Source organism: Amblyomma mixtum, chromosome 9 (assembly GCF_055824585.1).
Source record: "Amblyomma mixtum isolate Tamu chromosome 9, ASM5582458v1, whole genome shotgun sequence".
NCBI classification, from domain to species: domain Eukaryota; kingdom Metazoa; phylum Arthropoda; class Arachnida; order Ixodida; family Ixodidae; genus Amblyomma; species Amblyomma mixtum.
This window is the reverse complement of record NC_143020.1, coordinates 105,386,182-105,412,593: the sequence shown is the minus strand read 5'-3', so window position 1 is coordinate 105,412,593 and position 26,412 is coordinate 105,386,182. Positions and strand designations below refer to the sequence as shown.

Genomic DNA, 26,412 nt, shown 5'->3' with positions numbered 1-26,412 from the left:
CCAACAGCCGTCGGGCGTCTATTACAATTCGCCTACACTGAAATGCCGTCGGGATTCGATCCTGCAACCTTAGATTTAGCAGTCGACGTACAACGCCACTGCGGCGCCTCGGTGGGTCTACACGCGCTTAACAAGCAAACTCCTTGGATTTCGCATTATTTCTTTTTGCAAAAACCACCAGTGTGCAAAGGAACAAGCGATTCTTAGAAACAGTACGAAATGACAGCCAGGAACGTCTCTACAGGATTTCGTTTTTTCTTTCTAACACACAAAGCATAAGTTATGCTTAAGCCTGTGCTTTGCAGCGCACCCAGACCCTCATCTACTACAGGTCTGCAACGGTGGAGCAGGCCGATGAAAGAAAGCGAAGTCCTAAGGTACGATCTTATCGGTGGTGCTTTCGGAATAGACGGAACAGCTATAGAAACGCGCAATCAGCAAGCAATACGTTCTTATCTGTCCCCTTTTCTGTCGCATGGGCAGGGGTTTTTTTTTTTTTTCTGCACTGGCGGATAGCCCCCAGGAGTGATACTTCTCATCCGTGCGAGTACTACACGCGCAAATTTGGCCATTGTGGCAGAGAAGACACGTCCTCTTTTGGGGCGTTTGTGAATGACGCAAAGCGCATCCGTAGAGATCCTGTCCAATTTGTTAGTCTGATTTGTCCAATCAGCAAACGGTTCCAACGTATCTGTTTTGCAATAATGGGATTTGTACGCACTGAAATCAAAGCAAACGGCTAAGCCAAGCAAGCCCTGGGGTTCTTCAATGTGCCCCGAAATCATCTTGCGGGTGCTATCACGTTTACCCTCTCCGTCGATACGCGGTCGCCATGGCCAGGAATCAAACTTGCTACCTCGAGCACAGAGCGTCATATACATGGTCATCTGAGCCGGTGCAACAGATGCCACATCTTCTAGTCTAAATTATCGGCAAAAGTTGCGCCTTTCAGAAATCACGCACCAGAGCATGCAGTTGAAACGTTTGAAGCTGGAGTCCTTTAAAGCGAGTGTTCATAGGTTTTTAACGCAGTACAGCTAAATAGGATACAACTTTTTTTTTTAAATGCAGTTGGCAACAACAAGCTGTGGTCGGCATAGAGTTTCTTACTATTACCTAGAGGGAAAGCTGGCAGCCCGTCTATGGGAGTTTGCATGGCGACCACTCGTGACCACTTCAACCACCATGGGCGCTCAAAGCATCATGGGGCGGTGAGCTACTTGTTGCGGAACTGGAACTTTTGGCCAAAAAATAATAGAAAAATAGAGCTGTTTGATAACTACAAACGTCCTAACATTCAATATCTTGTCTAATGATTGCAACAAACGAGCAGAAAAGCATTTAAGTGCAAAGTTTGCCGAAAATAAGAGATGGCTAGCTTTCCTATTGACCAAGTAGTGAACACTATAAAAACTAATATTTCATAATTAACAGGCGAACTTTTAAAAGTAAATATGTTTTAAAAAAATATTTTGTTGCTTAAATACTTAAGAGGTTTTTTAATGGCATTTCGGAAAAGTGAAACCTTTTATTGGCGTCGTGTGTCGTCGCGTTTCCACTACTATGGGCTTTGCCACTGCGTTCGCGCGAAAGTCGTCTGCGCACACACGAACAGCGTTTTCGGAATGAAACGTCTTAGTAGTGCCACTCCATGTTCCCAAAAAACTACGACTGTGCCGCAACAAGTAGCTCACCGCCCCATGACGCTTTGGGCGTCCATGGTGGCTGAAGCGCAGCGCCGCCAGCTTTCCCTCTAGGCAATAGTAAGAAACTCTATGGTGGTCGGTATGCCCGTAGTGTTGTTCATTACTCCACTAACCATGGAGGAAGGAAAGAAGTTTTCCTTCCTCCATGCCACTAACCAATCGCGACAGTAAACGAAACCAACATTCTAGAGTTTCCCTCCATTAAACAAGTCGAAGGTATCGAAATTCCTGCGCTCATAATTTCGTTTTGTGATTAGCTTCTTGTTTAGGTTAAGGTATGACGCCACCTTTGAAAAATCGTTTTTTTGTAAAAATGACATTTTTTCTTTATATTTCGGGAATCCCAAAACATTCGAAAATGTTTTGCAGCATAAATAATGTTCGTATCTTTATTTGTTCAAAAGTTATAGCCAACTTTCGAACAGGTGGTGTACAGTTCTGAAACCGAAACTGATATGGTTTGGTAACAGAAAATGATAACTCAGCGATAATCAGCGGCGTATATTGAAAATTTTCCTCTTTTGTTTTAGTCTGATATGTAAAAGATTATTCAAAGGCAATTTGTAAGGCTTCCTTTTTTTAAAACATTGCTTTAAATTTCCACAAGAGGGATGCAAGACTCTACAAGCGTCTCAGTTGTTTACTTTGCGCGCACTTCACGCTATCGCTTTGAATGCTACCGGATTCGTCCTTCAATGATGGCAGCAGAAGTACAGCAGATATTTTCAGGGAAGCAGGCATCGAATCTGGCCACCACACTCTTGTAGCATGTTGCACAAGTGACCATTGCCATGTGACGAAGGCCCAGCGTCAATCAACGGGCGAGGCAAAACATCTCCGCAAGAAAAGACGGGCAGCAACAAATGCCAAAAGAGAGCTCGTGTCAGCTAAGGAGGGCCCTAGCTATGAACCTGGAGGATTTTAACTTCCTAGGGCATGATGATCTTGTTTCTACAAGGATTGAAAAACTTTAATCTTGTTTTTCTCAAAACTTTACTTTTCGCAATTTCGTGTTGCGCAAACAGTGATAACTTCCAAATGCATAAATATTTTTCAATGAAACTTTGCACGCTCGTTCCTTTGTTACTAGCCTGTGCAATGAACTAGCATAAATGAAATCGAATGGTGAGTTTTGATATAATCATGTTTTATGTGGAGGAATCTAGGCAAAAATTACACATTTTTTGTTTTCTTTAGCATTTTTGCTATAACTTTTTTCTTAATTATCGGATGGCAAAGATCCTAGTTGGTTGCACAGTATGGTTAGTTGGCTAACGCTGTGCCGAAAAGTTTGCATTTCCTGCTCTTCATTCACCAGTTATGAATGTTTGCATAACAGCCATGTTTGGGCAATGTTTTGTGAATAATAAATGCCAGCATGGCTTTTTTCACTCTTTTGTGCTTTTGAATATCATATAAAATGGTGCTTTATAAGGTAAATGTGAAATAAAAATTTAATGCTCAAAATTTAAAAAAATTTTAAAAAAAGTGGCGTCATACCTTAAATAAGAAAAACTTTAACAACGGAATATTCTTAGGGCCCTTCGTTTCCGGGTTCTATTTTCTCGAAAATTCGCGGGGCGGAAATCGGGCGCTATTCTTTCGGCGCAGATTCGGGAAGAAATTGGGTCATTCAATTAAAAGTTCTTCAATTCGGGTTTCTTTTTCAGGTTTTTTTTTTCTCCAGAGGTAGTATTTCACTATCAGCGCTCAACTCTGCACCAACCTAAAATGCGTTAACACGCGAGAAATGACCGGATATATCAATGAACTCTTTAAAAAGTCAGAATTTTTATTTCCTCGTTCACTGCACCTATTGCGTCCCGTTCAATGAAATCGCCGTGCGCAGGGGTTTCTCGCCTGTACTTGACCAGTCGGCCTTTGTTTCTACGCTGTGAAAACGTTCAACCTCATAGCGCAGCGGCCATTTTAGGCAGAACGACGTCATTAGAGTGAGTAGCGTTTGATACACTGAAGCTAATAAGACTTTCACTCAATGCACCTGTTCTGGCGACCCTTTTCTAAAGCGCATTTCTCGAACATTCCACTGCACCACGGATAACAAGCATTAAAGGAGACTTCAAATCAGGAATTAACTGAAAGAGCTACTTCGGGATAATCTCAAGGCATCCGCTAGTTTCCTTGCGGTTCATGAAGTATTGAGCGCTCGGAAACCACATTTCCGAGTAGATATTGGGCTTTACCCGATTTTGCAGAAATATTGCTCGGGGCGCAAGAATCGGGTGAAATCGGGTTTTACCCGGAAACGAAGGACCCTAAATAAAGTTTATCGTCGCGAACAAACAGTGTGTATCGGCCATGAAAGTGGGCGGAGCTTGCCTGCAGATTTCAGCTGTATCCGACTGTAGTACCGGACTATAGTATTTTAATGACGCAAGGGTGACTTAGACAAGGAGAGCCAACAATCAGGTTCCTCAGACACAATCTCTGAAGCCCGAAAGGCACATCCTTCTTCACAGTTCGAACGACGATAGAAAGCCAACTAAGGGGTACACGCGTCTGCCCAAGTCGACAACACCTGCGCCCACGACGCGAAAAACGCTTTCAAGGTACAAGGCCGCGGCAAAGGCGAAAGCGCTGCCTCGCGGCACTCCAATGTGAGCAGCCCCTTATCAGCTTGTTTCGCCGAACGCCAGCAGAGTGGGCGAATGCGGTCAGCCGCACTAAGAGGAGCGACTCGGTACGAAAAAGAACAAACAACGGGAGCAAAACGAAGATATAAACCGGGACGACCGCGCAGAGCATCAAGCAGACGACGACAAGGATCCGGTGTTCATCGTCTGCTCGCCCGCCGCACAGCGTTGCCAACCGCTATCGGCGCTTCCGGCCAAAATAGTTGTGCCGCAACTCCATTTCCGCTGTGTGCTCTGCCACGTTCCTTTTTCCACGGAAAGGAAAGGGCGCGCGACCAGCGTGGTGCCGACGTTTTCGCTATACATCTTTTTTTTTTCTTTAGTCTTTCGCGTTGGCTTGTTTTTTTGTCTTTCGGCTTGACGACACGCGCCGAGCGCGTTCCGTCTTCTTCTTCGAGCCGTTTATCCGTGTCGCACGGATGCTAGACGAAATGTAGTCCGCGTGTACCGGACGTAAAGGCGTGGTTCTGTACGGCACGCATAAATAAAAATGAAATGGCGCACGAAATGAGCTGGTTAGATAGCACGCACACCCTCTGTACTGCATGTGTGCTTCCTCGGGGAACTTCGATATCCGCGTTGAAAGAGGATATGCGGTCGCCTTTTATTCTGTCGCCTGCACGAACGTCGAGACGACGCAGTATTTGACCTTGCGGAGTGTCAGCCCGGACAGCCGTGGTATAGGCAGAGGACACGTCATGCGCGAGCGCTATTTCATAGTGCGCCTTATAGAGTGAAAGTAAAGAGTACTATAGTTCACTATAACTTGACCGCCGTTTCAGCGCCTCTCCTGAGTTTTCCTTCCTTCTGTAGAGACCTCCACACACTTGTCGGATACAACTTAGGTCTGCAGTGAAGCTCCGCCCACATACAGCCTCCGCGCAGAGAATTCCTCTACGACGAAAAAGTAGTCCGTTGCGTTGCTTTAACGTTTTTTGTTACGTAAACAAGAAGCTTAGCACAAGAAAAAAATTACGAACTCTAGAATTTTGATACGTTGATTGTTTGATATAGTCAAACATCAAAAAAATGACTTCGTTTACAGTTGCGATTGGCCAGCGGAGTAATACAAGACGCCGCAGATGGCGGCCCATTGTCAGCAATTGCTGTTTTCATAAGTTGTATCCTATTATAGAGGGCGCAAACGATGCGATATATGTTGCGCGTTTGCGACATTCGTCGCTGCAGGCCGGATTCCAAATATCTTTTTGAGACGCGAAGCTGATCAGGATCCGGGCGAATGTGCTTGCACGATAATGTGTTTCGAGCCCTACATTAAGCACGAGTCTATTTGGGTGTACAAAGGCAGTCAGCTTTTCTCTAGCGCAATCCCTCTTACGGGCAGGGAATGCAACCCAAATCCCGGAGTAGATTTCGATCACAATATATAAGCAGTGCTTACTTTTGAACACTGAGGCATATTCCCACTGTAAATCACAGTAACCTGATGCAGTTAGCAATGGTAGGATGCTTTTGCGGCACCGGCCGTCTTGAGGTTGGCGAATAAAGGAGGTTGAAACCTCGGGTAAAATCTTATTAACTGCTAAAACTTCGCAGGTTTTGAAGAGGAAAATTGTTTCCGCTGTCAACCGCAAGCAATACGTTTTTTGAGTGATAAAAATCTACCCCAGGGCTTGGGCAGCGCACCCTGTCTCTAAAAGGGAGTAAATCGGAGTGCGCTAGAGGATAGACTACGCCCTTTTTACTCCAATATAGGCTATTCGTGGTTAAAGTGTACAGTATACACTAGTGAATGAATCCCATGTACCCCTTGTGCACTGTTCGATCGAGCGCTCTAGACAAGCGCATTTATAGGTCTGGTTTGTACAACAGGATTATTATCGTCAGACTCCGCGTACATTATAATGCACATATGTGACCCCTACAGCGTTTTTACTCCAGCGCAGACACCTTTTCGGGAACTGTGCAGCAATAGGCGCGCTCTGAGCAGCTTTCCGTGCTGGATGCATTGTTTCCCAATGGACACTGAAACTCCCTTAGAAGTCCTGTGGACGTCCAGGACACCTGTGGGCCGTCAAAGGTAGTTTCAGTGTCCATTGGGTATATAGCTCCAGCTTCCTACTCTCGTAAGTCAGATAACTGCCCAGTTTATCGCGCTTCACTACTTGACTATTTGTAATTTTGAGTTAGATTTATATCCTGCCCCGTATGTATTTAACTGGATGAGCGTCACAGTACGTTGCTGCATGTTTCTAAAGGCGTAGACACCAGTAGCAAAATAACTGCAGGGCTTATACGGCTACCAAATTTTTCTGTGCGTTCGCATAACATCACGACTACAGATATGTATATTTTCATTGGTGCTGAGAGGCAGAACGAAATGCTCAGATGTTTAGAGGATTATAAACATGTACACGTACAGCAGGTGTGTACACTGTAATATACGTAGCTCATGAAGCAGTTGTGTACACAATAATGCACATAACCTGAGCATACGCCAGTCATGCGCGCGAGAGTGTACATATACGCCAAACGGTGTATACACCCAATGGTCACTGAACGTCCCATGGACGTCCCGAAGACATCCTGAACGTCCCCAGGACATCCAGGGGAGGTTCAATGCTCACTGAGAATCTGTGCAGTTACGCACAAAGAGTCGGCCTTGTGTGCCCCACGATCAGCAAGGCAAAAATTACCCGCGGCCGTTACTCGACACGCACTGACGCTCTAGGCAATACATAAGTGGACCCGGTCGCCTTGTCTTTTTTCCAAGGCATTGTCTGTCTCTCCTTCCCTGAGAGACCGCACCGCGGCGTTGTTTCGTGCGCCGGCCGCACACAGGGGTCCATTATCCGTGACCAACGGGCTGTGAAGAGATGCGCGCGCTTCTCGACACCGCAAAAAGGGGGACCGACTCAAAAGACGAGGAGGAACAGCGACCAGCCTCTTATCTGATCGCAGATAGAATTACAAGTGGCCGCTGCGCGAACGACGGCCTCCTTTTGTCAACGGCCTCTCTCACTGAGCCACGTCGAGTGGAGGCAAAAAGAAAAAACAAAAATGAGACGCGAGATGAGAGAGAACTTGAGTAACACGGAACAGGTGAAGATCGACTGGCGGTGATGCTTGTATTCTGGGCACGAAAAGCACGGCAGCCACGTTCGAAGATATATTTGTGTACACGCAGCTGCTAAGAAATTATCAGCTGCGCCGCGCAAACGCCAGGTGCAGAAGAAGCCGCGGAACCGACGCAGGCGCGTCGTCTGCTCAGGAGCGCGTCGTCTGCTATGTAGAGCGCAGATGCGGTACAGATGCGGCTGGCGGACCAATTGGCGCGAGTTTCAAGGTTGTGCTCTTCCGACGCTCAAGGCCGAAAGGAAAAGGAAAGAACATACAAACAATTACAGATGCGGAGCTGGTTTTCACGACAGGAGCTCCAGTGCTGTATGGTCCCACGTGGTATCGAGTGATAACAGACGACGCGCGAAAGGTATATAGTTCAGACGCGAACACAGCAGGTGCACTAGAGCTACGATTGAAGAAATACGAACGTGAGGTTTCTTCTTTCCAAGACCTTTCTAAGAACACTCTCAAGGCCAGTAGCCGCACTTTTCGAAGCGGCAACTTGAACACGCAGGTTTTTCGTTTGCGTAAATGACCTGCTCGTTTATTTATTCGCGTTTCAACAATTCCATTTGCACTTCATTTGTTATGGACATATAACAAATATTATAGACATATGTAATGGATATATATATATATATATATATATATATATATATATATATATATATATATATATTCAGTGAAGCCAACAGCCACAGAAACCAAGAAACAAAGGGATTTTTTATTTATATTTATTTTGTGGTGTTGATCAATTACGAATATTACTGAATATGTTATCGCTTAAAGATAATTTATTAGAAAAGCAGAAGAAAAAACAACCATATGCCGCCGGTGGAAACCGAACCCACGACCTCCGAGCTACGGAGGTCGTGGGTTTTTTCTTTTTTTTCCTTTTCCTGCTACGAGGACAGCAAAAAGTGTTGTTCTTGATCCCGAGGAATGGACTAGTGTTCACAGCAATATATATATATATATATATTAAATTTTTCAAGGCAACTGGTTAAAATATAGTGAGCTGGAGAAGACACATTGAAAAACATATATACATATATATATTGCTGTGAACACTAGTCCATTCCTCGTGATCAAGAACGCCACTTTTTGCTGCCCTCGTAGCAGTAAAAGGAAAAAAAAATAACTAAAAAGAAGCTCTATGAAATGTCCGAAAAGAGTTTTCGAGATTCGGTGCACACTATAGCATGGATGACGTTCGTGGTTTCGTCCCTTTGGTATGTCGTTTAATTTCGTCTCTTAATTAATGCACAAAGTGCCTCATACATACACTTGTCGACAAAAGACGGAAAAGTTCGCTAAGGTCACGCATCGACGCATATCCTCAAGAATTGGGTTCAATCGATCTTCCCGACAATTCCACTCATTTTTTCGGTCCGTTTGCCATAAATATCTGGCGTCTCAAAGGCGAACTAGTTTTATTCCTGTTTAGCCGAGAAGCAAATCCTGCCTATTAAGCTCTTCACCTGCTGAATGGCTAACCTATCACATAGCATAACCTGTTATTAATTAACCGACACATCAGCTGGTGAACCTGTTAACCGTCTTAGCTGGTCAACCTAAACAACTTTCAGCTGTGGTCCCAGTCGTCACTGAAGTGTCCGGAGTTAATGCTGCAGCGCACCAGGAGGCAATTACTTAGTTGCTTTTTGTTTTTCCTTCATCCTCTATGTTGGCACATGCACCTACAGTGGAGGACAGCAGATATAGAAGGGTGTACGCACGCCAACTCTACACACATGCCAGTACGAGCAAAAAGCTACGACAGTCACAGCTAATGGTGTCGCTGCCGATTCAGCACGTCCAAATAACGCGCGCACGGGTGCTTTTTAATCAAGAAGAAGCTAGCCAGCCTCGCGGATGACCCAGAGCGAGCGGACGTACACCGTGCATGCGTTATCGCGGTCCCTTTCGGTCGGCGACGGGCAATTTCGGGGAAGCGCACTGGTCGTTCATTCAGCAAAAAATCGATGCGGCGTCGACGTCCGAGCTACGCAACTGCGGCGCGGTCAAGTTGTGACCGCGGGCGAGCAGACGAAAGAAACTTACTTTCTCGCCTAGCAGAAAAGGAAAACTATTCATAGCACAGAGATCAAACAAACAGAGCTCACTGAGCAAACGCTAGCGGAAAAGTTAAATTCGCAATATACATGTCAGAAATCCGCAATAATACCGGCCAGAAAATTACTTCCGCGTTTCGGTTCTCTCAATTTCGAAGTGGCCCGCAGTTCGCAAAAAAGAGCTTCACGGTTGGCTGCTCGTGTGTGACAGAGTGTCAAGAATTGTGCTGCACGCCTCAGTATCTTTCCTTGTTTGTTTTTTTTAATGTTATACGGAAGTGAAATTAGTTGAACAGGTAGCTGGCGTCACTGGAACGCGAGCCACTTTCGAGATGACGTCATCGTCGTCTGCTATATCACAGAGGCGCGCATTGTCTGCTAGCAACAGAACAAGGCTTACTTGGACATTATTCGAAATACTTGGTCACTCAACCCCCGTATATATATGAATAAATCTCAACTTTACAGGGATACATGTATGAGAATATTAAAATGTACTATAGATATACTATACCTAGATACATAGAGTTTCTTACTATTACCTAGAGGGAAAGCTGGCAGCCCGTCTATGGGAGTTTGCATGGCGACCTCTCGAGACCACTTCAGCCACCATGGGCGCTCAAAGCATCATGGGGCGGTGAGCTACTTGTTGCGGAACTGCAACTTTTGGCCAAAAAATAATAGAAAAATAAAGCTGTTTGATAACTACAAACGTCCTAACATTCAATATCTTGTCTAATGATTGCAACAAACAAGCAGAAAAGCATTTAAGTGCAAAGTTTGCCCAAAATTAGAGACGACTCGCTCTCCTATTGGCCGAGTAAAGAACACTATAAAAACTAGCATTTCGTAATTAACAGGCGCACTTTTAAAAGTAAATATGTTCTCAAAAAAAATTTTGTTGCTTAAACACTATAAGAGGTTTTTAGTGGCATTTTAGAAAAGTGAAACCTTTTATTGGCGTCGTGTGCCGTCGCGTTTTCACTACTATGGGTTTTGCACACTGCGTTCGCGCGAAAGTCGTCTGCGCACACACGAACAGCGTTTTCGGAATGAAACGTCTCAGTAGTGCCACTCCATGTTCCCGAAAAATTACGACTGTGCCGCAACAAGTAGCTCACCGCCCCATGATGCTTTGGGCGTCCATGGTGGCTGAAGTGCAGCGGCGCCCCACCGTGGCCGCCAGCTTTCCCTCTATGTAATAGTAAGGAACTCTATGACCTAGATATACAGGTATACATAAATATGCATATATATATGCACATATGAATATATGAATACATATATGCATATATATATATATATATATATATATATATATATATATATATATAGAGAGAGAGAGAGAGAGAGAGAGAGATTGTTCATTAGCGAACAATCTATAGCTATACTTTGTTTGAATGGTTTTCGCTGAGTGGGTAGACAGCCTGAAATGATTGATCCGACAGACTAACAGATATTTGGTTAAACAAATGGGAGGCGTAAAAGTGTATAAACACAACATATATATGTATACCTTAAATATTCGTTAACACTTACAAGCCAAACTGGGCGGGCCATGGATTTGAGCTGGAAAGCGCGAAATTTTTTCAGTTTCATTTTTATCCATGTTGATCGCAATGTGAACAAAGTCGTCATTATCTTTTAGTACAGTTTTCGCTGTCATTGCTGCGAACAAATATACAGCATACAATTTTCCACCCATACGAATATCATAAGCAAGGGCAGGCCAGAGAAGGGCTTTAAAGTGACGTTCGCACTTTATTCAGTGACCTATGAGTTTTTTAGCGGCTTTACTTAAATTTCATGGAAATTTCAACGCAATAACAAGGCACAGTTCTAGAAACATTGCGAGAAATAGTTGCACTTAAAAGTTTATGGAAACGCGGTATTAGCGGGAAAAAACACTTCATTTTATTTATTTTTTTCTCACACAGGCTGCAAATAGGTGTGTGCAATCTAATTCTGAGAGCGCGATTACGGAGCGCACCACTAAATCTTCTTTGCCAAAGTCGCGTTCAGTAGAATTTTGATAGCGAGTGTACGTTAACCGTTAGGCCGTACTTTCGCTTCGTTGGCACAGCGCCAATTTCTTGACGCTTGCCGGAGCACCGGCTGAGTCGACACACGCGATGTCAACGTCGACCGTAACGCACCGTACGCAGGCTGACCTCGAAAGAAAGCAAAAAAAATAGAGAATTAAAAAGGAAAACGCAGTTTGAAGCGCAAGTTCCAGGAGATGATGTCCGGAAACGGGGAGCGGGAAAGGAGAACGCCCAAAATAGGCGAGACGCGAACGCCCCAGTCAGGTTTTGGGCGACTTTCTCCACCGACACTTTCCAATCACACACGGGGACGTGGTACTTCAGCGTCTTATCTAAACCGCAACCACAAGACTTTTTTCTTCTTTATGTGGGGAAAGCGGTCTTCCATCTGACAAAATAAAGGCCGATAAGGTTATCTTCGCTTTTATTTTTATTTTATGTACCGCAATGCACAAAATAGGCCGTACGCAGTCTCTTCCATAGATATAGTCCCCTCAAGAAAGCTAACGCTACAAGAACAGCTCTGTAGTATGCGATAAAAAAGCATGCAGCAAGGGACAGTCTAGCAACACATCTTCGGCGTTCTAGACAGGCTTTTACAGCGTATTTGCCAAGCAGAGAGCGACGACCAACACAAGCGCAACAAATAAACGAATAAAAAGCAACGCTGGGCGGGCACTGGTGAGGATGTCTATAAGCACTCTGGGTGAACTTAAGGGATGAGGCAACACCCATGCACATATCGTTCGCAAGAACAAAGGGAAAGCGCTTATAATCAACCACCAGCGTCCACTGGGACATCAGGTGCGGAGATACCGCAGTCCACAGAGGCGCACCCAGGAAAACGCGCTTCTCCACATAGCACCGCCAGCTCCCATTCATCCCAACGCAGCGCAGCTTGGGAGCGCGGAGCGCACTATAAAAAAAATTGGGCCATGATTCAGAGCCTGTGCAGGCCGGTAATGCATCCGCGCATACTCTCTCTGCGCGCCGGTTAGGTAAGAAAGAAACTTTCGCCCTAAGGGTCCTGCAATCCTCGATCGCGTCTATCCACCAGCAAGCAGGAACTCCTGCAGCGTATCTCCGAAGCGCCTCCGAAGCCAAGCAAATCTCTCGTTTCAGAAGCCTCAGTTCTTTCGAAATTTTTTTACAAGCGTATCCCTTCGTTCGTCCGGCGTGCAACGCCCAGGTTTCCCCCCACCTTCTTTCCTCCCACACCACCGCGTATTCTGTACCGCATGAAAGAAAAAATGAACCCCAGTGAGAGGAGAGCGAGTGAGCGAAGGAGAGAATGGCCGGGGCGCGGAAGAGCTGCTGCTCACCGTGGTCGACGTCGTCGTCCATGGTCATTTAAATCCGCTCGCTGGGATGCCGGCGAGAGATAATCCGCACGGGATAAGCGGAGAAGAGAGAGTCTTATCCACTGGACACCACCACCATCGCGCTGCTGGCGTTAGCCGGCCGTCGATGCCGCCGCGCAGCCGTTGCTACGAGCATTTCGACAGGCCGCGGCCCGACGGACGGAGTGCTGGCTGCTTTGCCGGATGTCGTCGCGAGGGAGGGGGCTCACCACCACGAAGGCAGCGGCGCCACAGCCCTTATGCCCACCGGCGTAGACGGTGCTGCTACCTGGTGAGCGGGAGCGGAATTCGGCTGCTTACGTCACACATCCGGAGGAGTCTTGCGAGCCTGACTGTTGCGGAACTCTCCGTTCTATTCGCGTGCAAAAAAAGCGTGCCAGCCTACCATATATTTATACTTACAGATTGTCGCGACACCTTTTGGCAAATTATTAATTTAAATTCACAAATTTTTGTTGAGAAGTTTGTAATAATCTTTGTTTTTCTTTGCTCGCAGAGGACGCATAAGCGTGCTTGCCCAGAAGAATTGCCCAGAAGAATTAAGCTCGAAAATCGCTCATAATACTGGCGCGCGTTTTGCGACAGAACTTTTTGAACAAGACGCCACACTCAGAAGCGAAACCGACCGAAGCCATGGCCCCCGAATGCCGCTATGAATGAAGAACTTTGCTCGTACGTCGCGCGACAGAATTTTTTCCGTATTGCTGCGCCGCGAATTCAGTGCCTACCAACACAACGCAGCAGTGATTTTTTTTTTTTTAACTCGACACGTGCCCCACAGCCGTTCAGCAGGCCGAACTGTTGAACTGAGAGTTATACTTCCAAATCTACAAGCGTGCGGCACGGTAGCCGGCAGACAGGTGGGTTTAGGCGAGGACCTCCCCGACCTTCTTTAAAAAATTGCCAATGAGAAGGCCATGAAGCATCCAATTTTTTTTATGCTTACAACTCATAATTACGCGCGCGCACGCACAGTTCAATTCAGCATTGCAACTGAACGTTCCAATTGGAGCTTCAGTTGATTCCAAATACACAAATCGAAATCTTTCTGTTGGAAACTCCATTTAGAAGCCATTGATCGATATCCTTGACTGGAACCTGTAAACTAATTGCGATCTCGCGATGATTGTCAGCTCAATCATCTTAATTGTTTTCACCATATTCCCACCCTCACTAGGTTTTGTGATTAATTAGCGTTACTCAACGGGCAAGCGCCAGTACTGACTCCAGCGCGAGGGACCCATGAATGAGGTACACAGGATGTTTCACCTAAAACTGTTAGCAATTTTTCAAATAGGCTTTCTGGATTAAAAGAGCACTCTTTTCGACAGAGCATTGTAAGCAATGGTGGGCACCAGAATACAGCTGACGTGTTCGGTTCATAACATTTTAACTGTTCCTGTTAACCTCCTCAATAAAGAAGTTCGAGCTCACCGTGACATCCATATCAGTTTCTTAAATTTTCGAAAATGCTGTTCTGATATATTGCTGCTGCAGTAGAAGGAGTTTTGGGTCCGCATAATGGTGAACCCGGAACCGTGAGGCCCGAGACAGCGTTAGCCACGCCTATGAGCGCACGTCACGCTGTCACGTGCGCCTGCCTGCTAGACCATGGAGGAAGGAAAGAACATGCTGCTAGACGCTCACATCCGGGCGCTGCGAAAAGAGCACGTGACACCCGCGAAGCTGTGACGTCAACATTCGCAAGCGTGGCTAGCATTCTTTCCACCCGCGCGATTTCGGTTTCGCCATTGTGCGGCCCCATAATTTTTTGCGCTGCTGTGGCGACACGCGATTTTAGGAAATCCAGAAACTCATGCGGTTTTCACTTACGGCAGGCTTAAAACCTCTAAATGAACGAAGAGCTTAATGGGACCCAGTGTCTTTGTGAGTATAGGGTCTAATTAAAAAGTTCTGCGTGGATTAAACAGTTTTTGAAAGTTGCTGCTGCAGTAGCTCGCAACCGATTAGGGCGCATTCCCCGCGAATTCTTAGCCGCCGTACCCTGATGACGTCAACGGGTACTCTAGGCGAGCTTTCTGATTGGGCGTGCCAGGGTGGTGCCGGCGGCATGAGGCTAGATGGGCCGCGGAGGGGTTTTTGCTTTACTGTGGAGGGACTTGTTAAACAGAAACACAACGCGTCCCTGCCCGTGCAACTCTGTAGAGACTTTCTTTTGCGCGCGTCGACATCGCTATCGCTTTTCCTGAACTTCAATTCCCGACAGAGAAAACATCCGAAAACAAATTTTTTTTGGTTCCATTTCTTAAATTACATTCTTTCCTACATCTTTTCCAGTATCCCACTTCTTCCTGCATGGTACATTTCCATCTAAAGAATAGTTTTTAAAGGGAGGAAACAATTAACCCCCTCCCCTTCCTAATTAGCGCAGGCACTGCTTTGCCTGTCATTTGAAACATTTCTATGACCACAACCGAATGTTTCCTAGTCCAGGTGCAGTAAAAACGTCTGTCAATACCCTTCAAGCTCTCAGCCTCCGTGCCAGCCTGTTAGCCCTTCGTTTGCATCGTCTGGGAGCAAGCTCCATAAAATGTTTTTCTAGCACCAGAGGCACTAAGGATGTCGACAGTAGACGCTGCCATAACATTCAATGGGATCAGAGTAGCAAGATCCAATGTTCTAGAGGGCTTTGGTTTGGGCTAACCTGAAGCTGTAACACACTACGCCGGCTAAGAAGTCAACTGCATTAAGTTTGCTTTGCTGACCGAACAGCTCAGCAAATCATTAAACAAGCATACGATGCCAGATGACTGGTAATGAAACGCAAATATGAGTTGAATGATGACTATGGAAGTTGTGGCTATGGAAAGAATTGGTCAGCATAGGTAATGAAGTTCCTTTTACTTAAAACTCATTTATCTCAAAATGAGGTCTCTTTTCAATACCACTATCATTATTTCAAAACGCGACAAACAGAAGGCCAGTTATCTGCCTTATGAACTGTTCTGATTTTATTGAAACAACACCAAAGTGGTCTCAAATGAAGTCCTCAAGTGAAAAAATAAATTTTCCATTTGGAAACTCAAATGGATGCCAATGGTAATTTTTTACTTGGTTTAGGCATGAGTTGCCAGTATATAGACATTTTGCTATTACACAGATAAATTAAAAGAATAATTTCTAGAACAGTATGCAGCCGGTAAACAAGTGTAAAGTTAACTGAATTTCAATTTTCATGCGCAAAGTATAGGAAGATGTCACAAGAAGATATCACACAAGAATGACATGTAGACAGTGCTGTGGTTTCGTAAGCCTCAAATCGTCTGGCCTTTTATTAAGCACAGACTTATATACATCTTCATATACCCTATGGGTATGAATGATGGAAACCGTTAAGTATTTATATGACAGGGCCTGGTAACAAAAGACGCACATACATTGTGACACATTCACAAAATAAGGGTGGTGACTCGCATGGCAATCACAGTTACACAGCGCTCCGATGAAAAGCATAAACATTTTTTTTTTCCAAACACACTTTGTGAACAGCTGTTAAAACTTTTTCGTCCAATAACCTTTGTACACTTCTGTTGCTGTCAACTCATTGGCAGACCCAGGTAACCAACACATTCAGTAGTTTCAAAGCCACAGTTTACAATACGTTATCCCTTTTGATTTGTACTCCAATGCCCACGTACTGTCACAACAAGAAAACAACAACTTGAGAAACCCCAGTTCTAACTAAAAACCTTTGAGATCCACTCCTTACTGCTTTATAACACAAGACATACTAGAATTTAGAAGAGAATTGGAAATCAATCAGGCCTTGCGTGTTCACCAATTTACTGTACATGTTCTGAAAATGCACATCCAATCTATATCTAACAAGACGTGCCACTAATGTCTTAATGCAGAAAAAATTGCACCCCAAACACACCCCACCTTACCAAGCTCACCACTCTGAAGTCACAAGTAACTGCGCACAAAGGCCTTGAGAATATGAAAAAAAAAAAAAAACATAATTTCCGGAAAAAAAAAGAAACAACCGTAAATTTCCGGACTATAGTCCGCAGCCACTGTACAGTTCGCAGAGGCAAATTCTGGCTAAAAATAAAATTTTGCTCCTTAGACAGTCCTCGCCCGGTGTATAAGTCCGTAGGGGGGCAAATTTCGGTTAAAAATAAATTCGTCTTACCAGAGCCAACGCAACCGTTCTGAACATGCCAACACTGGCGCTACATCTACATTTAACATTTATGTGTCCGTGTATTTATTATGTATTTATATTAATGCGGTTTTGCGCATTTGCTGACAAACCATCTGAAAAAATAAAATCACGTACAGTCCGCACACATAGATAGCCCACATGATGCAAAATTTCATCTTTTAAACATGTATAGTCCGCGCACTATAGTCCGGAAATTACAGTAATTCTAGCAATGGCTGCTCAGCAAGTGTGAAATTATATATATATATAGACATTTTTATGATGCAGATCTTGCACAGGTGGAACTTAAGATTGCGTAATCACAGCCAAATTTCCTGGAGCGAACAAAGCATCCTCATGCTCAATAGTACGATCATTGCACGACAGTGTGTTGAGAAAAACGCGTCGCATGGTCCCCAAAGCCTGACCAAGGAAAAAAAACACTCGGCCTAGACTTCTCTCACTGTTGTCACTGTATGTAACCGAAGGGAAAACACGGAGCTATCCACATGACATGCCAAGCGGCACAGTAGCACCCAAACATCACGCACACATTAACAAGCAAACAGGAAAGAAATGTACAGTGAATAAAACAAAGCACCGTAAACAACAAAACAATATAAACAATCCACACTTCAAATGCGTAAGTCATTCATCGCATCAATGGCCACGATTTATCCTGGCATCACAGGGTACAATAACAAGAGTTTTAAACACAATAAAACAGTATTCTGCGAACCAAACCGGTAATATCCGCTCTTTCGCTAACCACGATGTTGCTGCCAAAGCAATGGTCAGCTCAGATAATTATGCAGTAGGCCTCCATATCGCTTGTGGCACAAGCATTTCGTGCACAATGTCGCCTAATTTTTCACTTCTTGGGCAGTAACATCCTCGTAAGGACTGCAACAAATACTTAGCTATCATACACTGCAGAGAATTTCGTCAACACACACGAGACTATACGAATTCTCCTCAAAGGTTCTTTTTACACAGTACTAGTTAGTGACAGAGACAATCACCGGAAATTGAGAGAACAGCTGTGGAGCGAAAGCCTCGCTTAAACTGACAGACCTCAAGTCATCAATGGCTTGTTCCGAGGTAACATGATGGTTTTCGACGGACACTACCTGCTGACCCACTGCGCGGCATTAATGACAGGCACAGGCACATATGAAGCGGTGTGTCCCTTCTCGACACTGATACTATGATACATGGGTTCATTTCATGATTACATGACTACAAGGACCAACGGTGAAACACCCAAAGGAATAAAGTAACACACAACGAACTCATAAAAAACAAGTTGTATAAAATCTCTTGAGCAATCAAAAAATGGTAAAGGAAAACTCGACGAAAAAACGTGGAATGTCCCAACACAAAAATATCTGCGAGCAAAAAAAGAATGATACCATCAGCATGACTGCAGGAATGAATCAGTGCAAGAAAAAACATGCACGAAAGTAAATACAACACGTCTTTCTTGCCTGTGACCTAAAACTGTAATACATTAAAAAAGTGGTGCACACATATTTACAAAGAACGCTAATGCGCAGGAAGTTGAATATATACTGACGCTTGAAAAGAATGCAAGCAACTGACTAAGCATGGAGTTAAGTACTGAAAATGCAGGTGAAAACGAAGCTCAGAGGATGCAGTCACACATTAGATCACCCCGGAAGCCATGTCCCAGGATCACCACTCTCAGTCAATCAACAACTACAAACCAGTGCAGCAAAACAGATTAATGAGGGAGCACGTCTCTAGCTGAAATTAACCCAACATGACATAATAGTAGCAGTCTCCCACAAGTTTCATTTCGAACAACAGTCTTTGCAAAAACCACAAATTTTTAACCTCATCTATGTTGATGCCACCAACAACAGGAAAATTATATCAAGTGGCGTTCCTTTTCCAAACCTAGAAGGGCATTCTAATAAAACTTAAAATCAGTGCAACCGAATATTCTAGATATATTGTGACTTATATAACGTAAAAGAATAACCTTTTTAGCATGTCTAAGTACTGTCTAGTGTTGCATAATACGAAATATGAAACCTTACTGAAGGTGACTGCCTCAGATCATGGCTCCTGGACTGCCAACTAAAAGGTATTCCTTTACTACTAGGAACACCATTGTTTCAGGTCATAGTAAGCGAACAAAGCCCCGAGGAAAATGTCTATGAATGTAAATAACAAAAGGGAAGATCCCACCACCACTATCATCTTGTGTTCCAAAGCCCCCCGCGAGATAAATGCGCTCAAACAAAAGGACTTGTGACGACATGTGCATATCACAGCTATAAAGAATACAGTGACGCTATCGTTAACGGTCAAACGCTTGTGACGCACGGAACACCGGCACGCTCCTCTTTCAAAACTTCAATTCCAACTAAATCCTTCTTGTGGGCTTTATAAGATAGAAGCAACACCAATTTGAACTCAACAGGCATTCAAGAACAAATTAGGGTCCAACCTTCTGGTAATTCTGATAATAAATTGTGACCGAAACGGAGTGTGTCATGGTCTATACTTAGCAGTGCCGCAACTTTGTGACTGTAGCTCATGCCGTAACCATGCTTTCCACAACGGACTAGCATGGCTTCACCAGTAACGCCAGCTAAGAGGTGGTCACACACTGCGAATTCTTAAACACCTCTTGAAAATGAATATACCATTAACCAGGCAGCACTAAATTTGGTTACGACGTAGGCCATGACAACACGACCAAAGACACTACTCTTGGAAGCCTGTGCATCGTTCTTTTCTCAACCACTATTTATGACAGCACAAAGAATAGGAGAGCTCTACAATAGTATGAATGACGGAAAAAATTGGGCACCCATTCGGAACACCCTCCAATACACCTTCAAGGTTTCAAAACCTTGCCAACATTTCAAACCTGCTCAGTCCTCGCCCAACTGACTTCCCGGGCCATTTGAATCACAGTTAACACTTGTAAGAAAAGGAGCTACTATCTCCAACGAAGTTCCTGCCACAACAAGGTGCTCTCCATCACTCGCAAGTGACTAACACAACTCGCGTAACGCTACAACAACAAAGTTTTTGTGACTGTTACAACTTTTGCACTGGCCACTACACTTGCTGAAGTGACGCTGAATTCAATGAAAGCATGCATTAAAGGCCTGCATTAAAGGCCTGCATTAAAGGCCTACACAGGAGTCAGTCGATCAAAGCTAGACCTGCAGCATGACCTCCTCTGAAGAAATGTGGAAGCATTTGCAAACAGCCCGAATAAACGATTAATTTGTGTCTCTTCTTGCCTAAAAGCGAAGAGGTTAAGTTGGGTCATGAAAAACAGGATTGCAGACCACAGAAAGAGAGCCTGAGCAAAGCGGACTGTGACATATTCACCCTGGACGGCATGTATATATTTTTTTGAAGTAACAATACTACTTTTATTCTATAGCTACAAGCCTAACTGTGCCCAGTCCTCGTCTTTGCAAATGTCCATCATTCTCTCTCACACTACAGCCACAATCAAACACATACCACACTACAGCAGAGTCAAGCTCCTTAAGCCTAATCGTCGCTTTTCAAGTACTTCCAGCAACAAATAAGAAAATTCCCGCAAGAACATAACAGAACAGCTGATGCAAGAACAGTTGATGCATTTCAGAAGGAATATCTAATCATGAAAGTATTTTCAAGTGTTAGTACTTCAACTGTCCCGTTCTTGTTTCATGTTGCCGACTAATACGCAGTGCTTACACAGAAATGATTCGATTCACCACTGCTTACGCAAATGAGATGCAGTTAGGAGGAATGATGCCACATGCCAGATGCCCATTTCTGACTTCTCCGAAGTGGTCCAGAAGGAAAAAAAACAAACAAAAAAGTTAACGTTCAATCCCGTCAATGCAGCCCCACATTTGCACTCTTCAGCCCCGAACCATGCGTCGATGCGATGCAATGGTGAAGGCATACTCTACACGACTCCCCGAGAAAAGCCTCAACAATAAACTCTTACATTACCCGGAGCGCCGATCACCAGTCTGTCCAAACATGTCATATATTGCATCAACAAGTGTGGGAGGGTTTCCTTCCCATCTCCCTAAAACATTAAACAAGTTTGTAGCAAACACCACTTGTCACCGCTGTCAAGAAACACACACACACAGGCGCGCGTAAAAGAAAGGAGGACAGAAAATGCAGATGCAATGGGAACAATGGCAAAAGCGGCCGAGATGAAGACGGAACGTTGCACATTCAAACCGCGAAAACGATGCTATTTCTTTCCGCCATTTCACACTTCTGCACAAAGCTGAACCAGACTGGAGCAAATGGGGAAGAAAAAAAACAAATACATACTTGCACACTACCCACAGTTAGGAGATTTCGCAGCCTATACAAAGAGAAGTGTTCCTGTAGCGAACTGTTCCAAGGAAAAATGCTCCTCGAACTGTGACAGGCCTTGCCGCAGCTGAAAGCGTCTCTCGACATTCACTCGGTCAGACAAAAATGCCTAGCTGATGTAGAGAAGAGACAAAGCTCAACTTTCACATCCAGACGGCCACGCGCGCGAGGCACCACAGAGCTGCAGCTCACAGCACACTGACCACCCAAGTCAGTGGAATGCAAAGAGATCCTCTGTGGACTGGGTAATTGGTGAATGAGTGTCCAGGAAGCTAAGCGGCGCTGCGCGTTGCAAGAAGGGGTTGGACTTTTCAGATATATACAGCAAGAGCTGTTAAAAGGCCCGCTTTGTGGCTTTCACGTTGTAGTTGGTGTGGTTGTCATGGAAGCGGGGGGGTACGTGAGAGCGGAGGAATCTGCAATCAGAGGGTGGTTGTCGCGGAAGGCGGAGGGCTTCTGTGTACAGCCCCTTTCTGTGTACCGTATAAATTTGTGTAACAGCTGCACTTTTTTTTTTAATTCGGGTGTGAATTTCAAAGACACAGGCCATACACGAATTTTTAAAAACATATAGTCATACTTTTTTCTCAATTCATCATCACCATCACCACCAGCCTGACTACGCCCACTGGCAGGGCAAAGGCCTCTCCCATGTCTCTCCAATTAACCCTGTTCTTCGCAAGTTGCGGCCACCGTATCCCCGCAAATTTCTTGATCTCATCCACCCACTTAACTTTCTGCTGCCCCCTCCTATGCTTGCCTTCTCTTGGAATAAAATCCGTGTGGCTGAAACGCAGGAGCGGTCCTTACATGAGACTATACGGTAACTATACATATATGCATGTTGCTCTCAAATTCTTTAACCTAAATATATCGCAAAATAAAAATACTTCGACAGCTGTTGCTGAATGTCGCATTACACAGTAGTAGCCGTTCTGCACAAACGTTCTTACTTTATGAAAGTTAAACTGAATTTTTTTCTATGCTTGTTTCAGAACTTCCTTGGATTTTTCCTCGGCAAATAATACTCCTTACAAATTGATCACCAGCCTTTTTCGGTGCTAGAACATGCTAGTCCTATGCACTTAAAAGTTGGTCAAATTTATCTTGTGTTTCTGTCCGCCTGAGCTTTCAATTTACCAGTAATAAAGAGCTGCCGCTTTGGCTCAGTGGTTATGGCGCTCGGCTGCTGACCTGAAAGACGTGGGTTCGATCCCGGCTGCGGCTGTCGAATTTCGACGGAGGCAAAATTCTAGCGGCATGTGTGCTGTGTGATGTCAGTGCACATTAAAGAACCCAAGGTGGTCAAAATTTCCGGCGCCCTTCACTACGGCGTCCCTCATAGCCTGAGTTGCTTTGGGACGTTAAACCCCCATAAACGAGTAACGAAGCAGAAAATGGTCGTTAATTACTGGTAAAGCACTTATAATTGAGTTGCAGAACGAAATGTTATAGCCAAAAAAAGGAAGTAACGGAAATTAAATGATGGAACCATCAGACAAAAACGCAAGTGGAAGCTGATTTCTAAAAGGTGGGTAGTCCTGAATTTCCTCGCTGGATTGTTGAGCTGGGCTGAGCGAAAGGGTGGATCATCACATTGTCCTTGCGTTGACGACAGCGATGTAACTGCCACTTAACCGTCAAGGTAGCCAGAACATCACACTTTTTCGTGAAAGTAAAGCATGGTTTTGAGTGTCCTAGCGTGCAATGGAAACGCCTGCTCAACCAAGTAACTGTCCTAAGCGGGTGGTGACAGCAAACAGTGCTATGCTAGCCTACGACATATAACAATGAGGTACAACCTCCCAGTCTGTAGAACCATGTAAGGTATTGGAATGATACCTACAAACGCACAACTGCACTATTTAATCTATACAGAACCTGACAACGACCCTGGCTCCTGCACTTTTGAATTTTCTTCTTCCTCTGGGTGAAACTACTGCTCTATAGCCAGCAAGCTTCAGTGCACATGTTAAGAACGCCGACCTTTTTCAGTTGAAACCAAATTTTTAAATACTGAATTCGGCACAGTTTTACCAAGCTTTTTTTTCTTTTCTTTCGCCTTAAACTGAAAAGTCCAACCCCTAGTTATGAGGCATACCAAAGCGAAGGGCCGCAGATTGATTCAGACTTCACACTTCAGACTTCCCCAGTCACACTTTGGTGCACCGACGTGACACGACTACAAACACTAACCTGTCTTTCCCAGGAACATTCCTATCAGTTTGTGTAGTTAGCACAAGGAGCGGGCTGTGTACACGCGGTGGTCATGTGACTGCGCCCTCCATGGTGTGGAATCCCATGCAAGATGCTTGTGCATGGTGACCCCCTGCCACCCTCTTTTCGGTCATGATCAGCTGCACGGATGCTTTTTGATTACTACTACGAATACAACAACACATTTTACCCAGGAACCTCCCCATTAACAGCTGATGCTATAAGATATGAATGGAACCTGACATACAAAGTTCCTCCAAACCGGCCAACTGTTGCCATCTAGTCTTAATAACTGAGAAGCACAATGACACATTCAGCTGGTCAGTGACTCCTTGTGAGATCTCTTGCAATGCATGGTTAGCAATGCTCATCTAAGGTTGCGAAAAGGTTGCCGACCCTCGCATAGTGGTTTTATGGGGTTTCAAGCCAGCAACACTGTGATGTCTCTCTCTCACTGCGGCAGCACCTCACACACCTCACCACTGTCAATTCACCACGCACACATACACACACGAGCATTTATGGCGTTAAAGAACAAAAAAAAAAGGAGCAAACGGGAAAAGCAGACCACCACCACTTGCATTAAGACGGCTCCGTCTTGAATACTCGCGTTCCCCCACCCCCGTTACTGCCACCCCCGCCCAGATCGTTGAGGAGTCCTCCCCCCCCACGGCCGTCCTCCATGACGTTCGACTCGCTCCCGATGTTGTTGCCACTGTCGAACAGGCTTGCCGACAGGTTCACCAGGGAGAGGTTCACGTTGAGGTCGCCGGAGGTCAGCTGAATGTCGTTGGGGTCGATGCCCAGGTCGAGGCTGTCCAGCTTCTCGGCCGTCTCAACCACCTCGGGCTCGTAGGCAGGGGGCGCCACGGCGCCAGCAGCCACGTCGCCCCGGTAGTGAGGGTTGACGGGCATCAGCTGCGCCATCGCGGCAGCGCCCACCTGCTGCGCCATCTGGTGGTGGTGGTGCTGCTGCTGCATCGCCGTCGCCATGACCATGGCTTCGGGGACAGGACTGCGGCCTGTGGGGGGCAGGCAGCATGAGGGGGTCATTTCTTGCCACACAGTATAAGACAAACGCTTCCCCTTCGTAAGACGTCAGAAACTTCTGACACACACTCCCCCGCAGCTATCAACGCTAGCTAAATGTTAAATCCCCTAGCCGCCTCTTTGTTTTACCTTAAAATGGCATGCAACGAAAAAAATCGGCTATGGCTTAGTTAAGGTTAAGCCTGGATATCTCCAAGGGAAAAGCTGTAGAGGAGCTGCGCATGTAGTGATATATAGCATGTAGTGAATACAGTGTTGTCTTAGAAGGCTGATTTAGAGACATGTACTGTGGTGTGCATTCCTTTTGGGTGTACACCAAGATATGAGAGACAGGCACTTCCTTTCCTTTTAAAACCAATTTTCATTTGTAGATATGAGAGAGACAGGCGTAGTTGCCTTTCCTTAAAACCAATTTTCTTTTCATTTTCCTTCCCTTGTTTGTCTTTGTTTGTTTTTTGCGCTCTTATGTGACATCCCTCACAGGCCAGACTCAAGTTTGGCTAGCCTAGTGAAGCTTACCGCTTCAAAAAAAATTTACAACATTGCAGTGGAGGTTAATAGCCATGAGTGCATGGGGGACCCCTGAAACTAAAGAAAAATTGAGACACCCGGGAAAGCAGGTTTGAAGCATAACAACAAATGTTAGGTTATGCTACTAGAGTCGAGTCCATTTATAACAAATGTATAATTATAACTTACAACTATCACACATCATTCGTTCGTCACATCCTGATGTTCGCAATAAGTGGACTAGGCATGACAGACCAAACTTCCGTAAGGTGAAGTTTCATGGTGCATGTTTTTTTTGTTTTGTTTTTTTCCTTGCAATACATGGGAGTCACTATCAGCCCAGCGTATTTTTGCCACTGTTGCCATGCTTTTGCTTCGCTGCTTGTTTCTACCTTGACTAGAGAGTTTGAGTGCGAGCAGCACGGAGATCACAGTCTCAACACTGGGCGTCTTTGGTTTTTCAAAGCTCCAGGTCAACTACCTCAGACTGCTGGTCCATATTGGACTTTTTTCGGGCAGTCCAGAAGCTCCACTCACCAGTCCGAAAGTTGGCATAAGCACATTTGTTTTTCGTTTTCAGAAGTCCACAGACTGTTTTAGGCTGCCAGGAGGTTTCTGCACAAGCAGCTTGGGTAGCTGGCATACTTTGATGCTCCATGCTAGCGAACATTGAGTTCGACCTCCTATGGACACTTTTCACATTCCTTTTGGACAATGACATGCATTTGGCCTTCACACGAAAATTCACTCAGATGGCTTGGAGAACAGCAGCTGCTCACCGAGCCACCTGAATGAATTCTTGTGTGCCATATGCACATTCAGCTTTACTTCCTTGAAAATCACTCGGCATGGAGCCCTCGCTCTTGTTTCTGAGAAGTGCTTGCTCGCTAGGTTTGTGATGTCACCAGTGCACTGTGCTTAGCTGTGTATTACACCAATGAGTTCAGAGACACTTCTGCGATGGCTTTTTACATGCCGGCCTGTGCGGTACGTCACCAACGTTATGCCCATCGTTCAGGCTGGTCTCACTGCACTGACGACATGAAGAGCAAAGTCTTTGCAGGGACACTTTTTATCAGCCATACTTTCACGCCGTTAGTTCTTTTCATTTACGAAATTCACAACGCACAGTGCCTTCACACTTCTTTAAGTACTCGCGAGCTGG

The 26,412-nt window shown here is 45.0% G+C and overlaps 2 protein-coding genes across 6 annotated transcripts in view; both read right to left on the bottom strand.

The window, feature by feature from the left end:
- Positions 1–13,149, bottom strand: part of Myo81F (unconventional myosin 81F) — a 110,814-nt gene extending 97,665 nt beyond the window's left edge. Inside the window, exon 1 of the mRNA XM_089561138.1 lies at positions 12,887–13,149. Within this exon, the coding sequence (XP_089417264.1) occupies positions 12,887–12,914 (28 nt within the window). The 5' untranslated portion in view covers positions 12,915–13,149. The remainder of the gene's footprint in view (positions 1–12,886) is intronic.
- Positions 13,150–16,184: 3,035 nt separating this feature from the next.
- Positions 16,185–26,412, bottom strand: part of LOC149330516 (embryonic polarity protein dorsal-like) — a 36,020-nt gene continuing 25,792 nt past the window's right edge. For all 5 annotated transcript variants that reach the window (XM_089561134.1, XM_089561131.1, XM_089561130.1 and 2 more), the window contains one exon: positions 16,185–24,709. In XM_089561134.1, the coding sequence (XP_089417260.1) occupies positions 24,270–24,709 (440 nt within the window). In that variant the 3' untranslated portion in view covers positions 16,185–24,269. The remainder of the gene's footprint in view (positions 24,710–26,412) is intronic.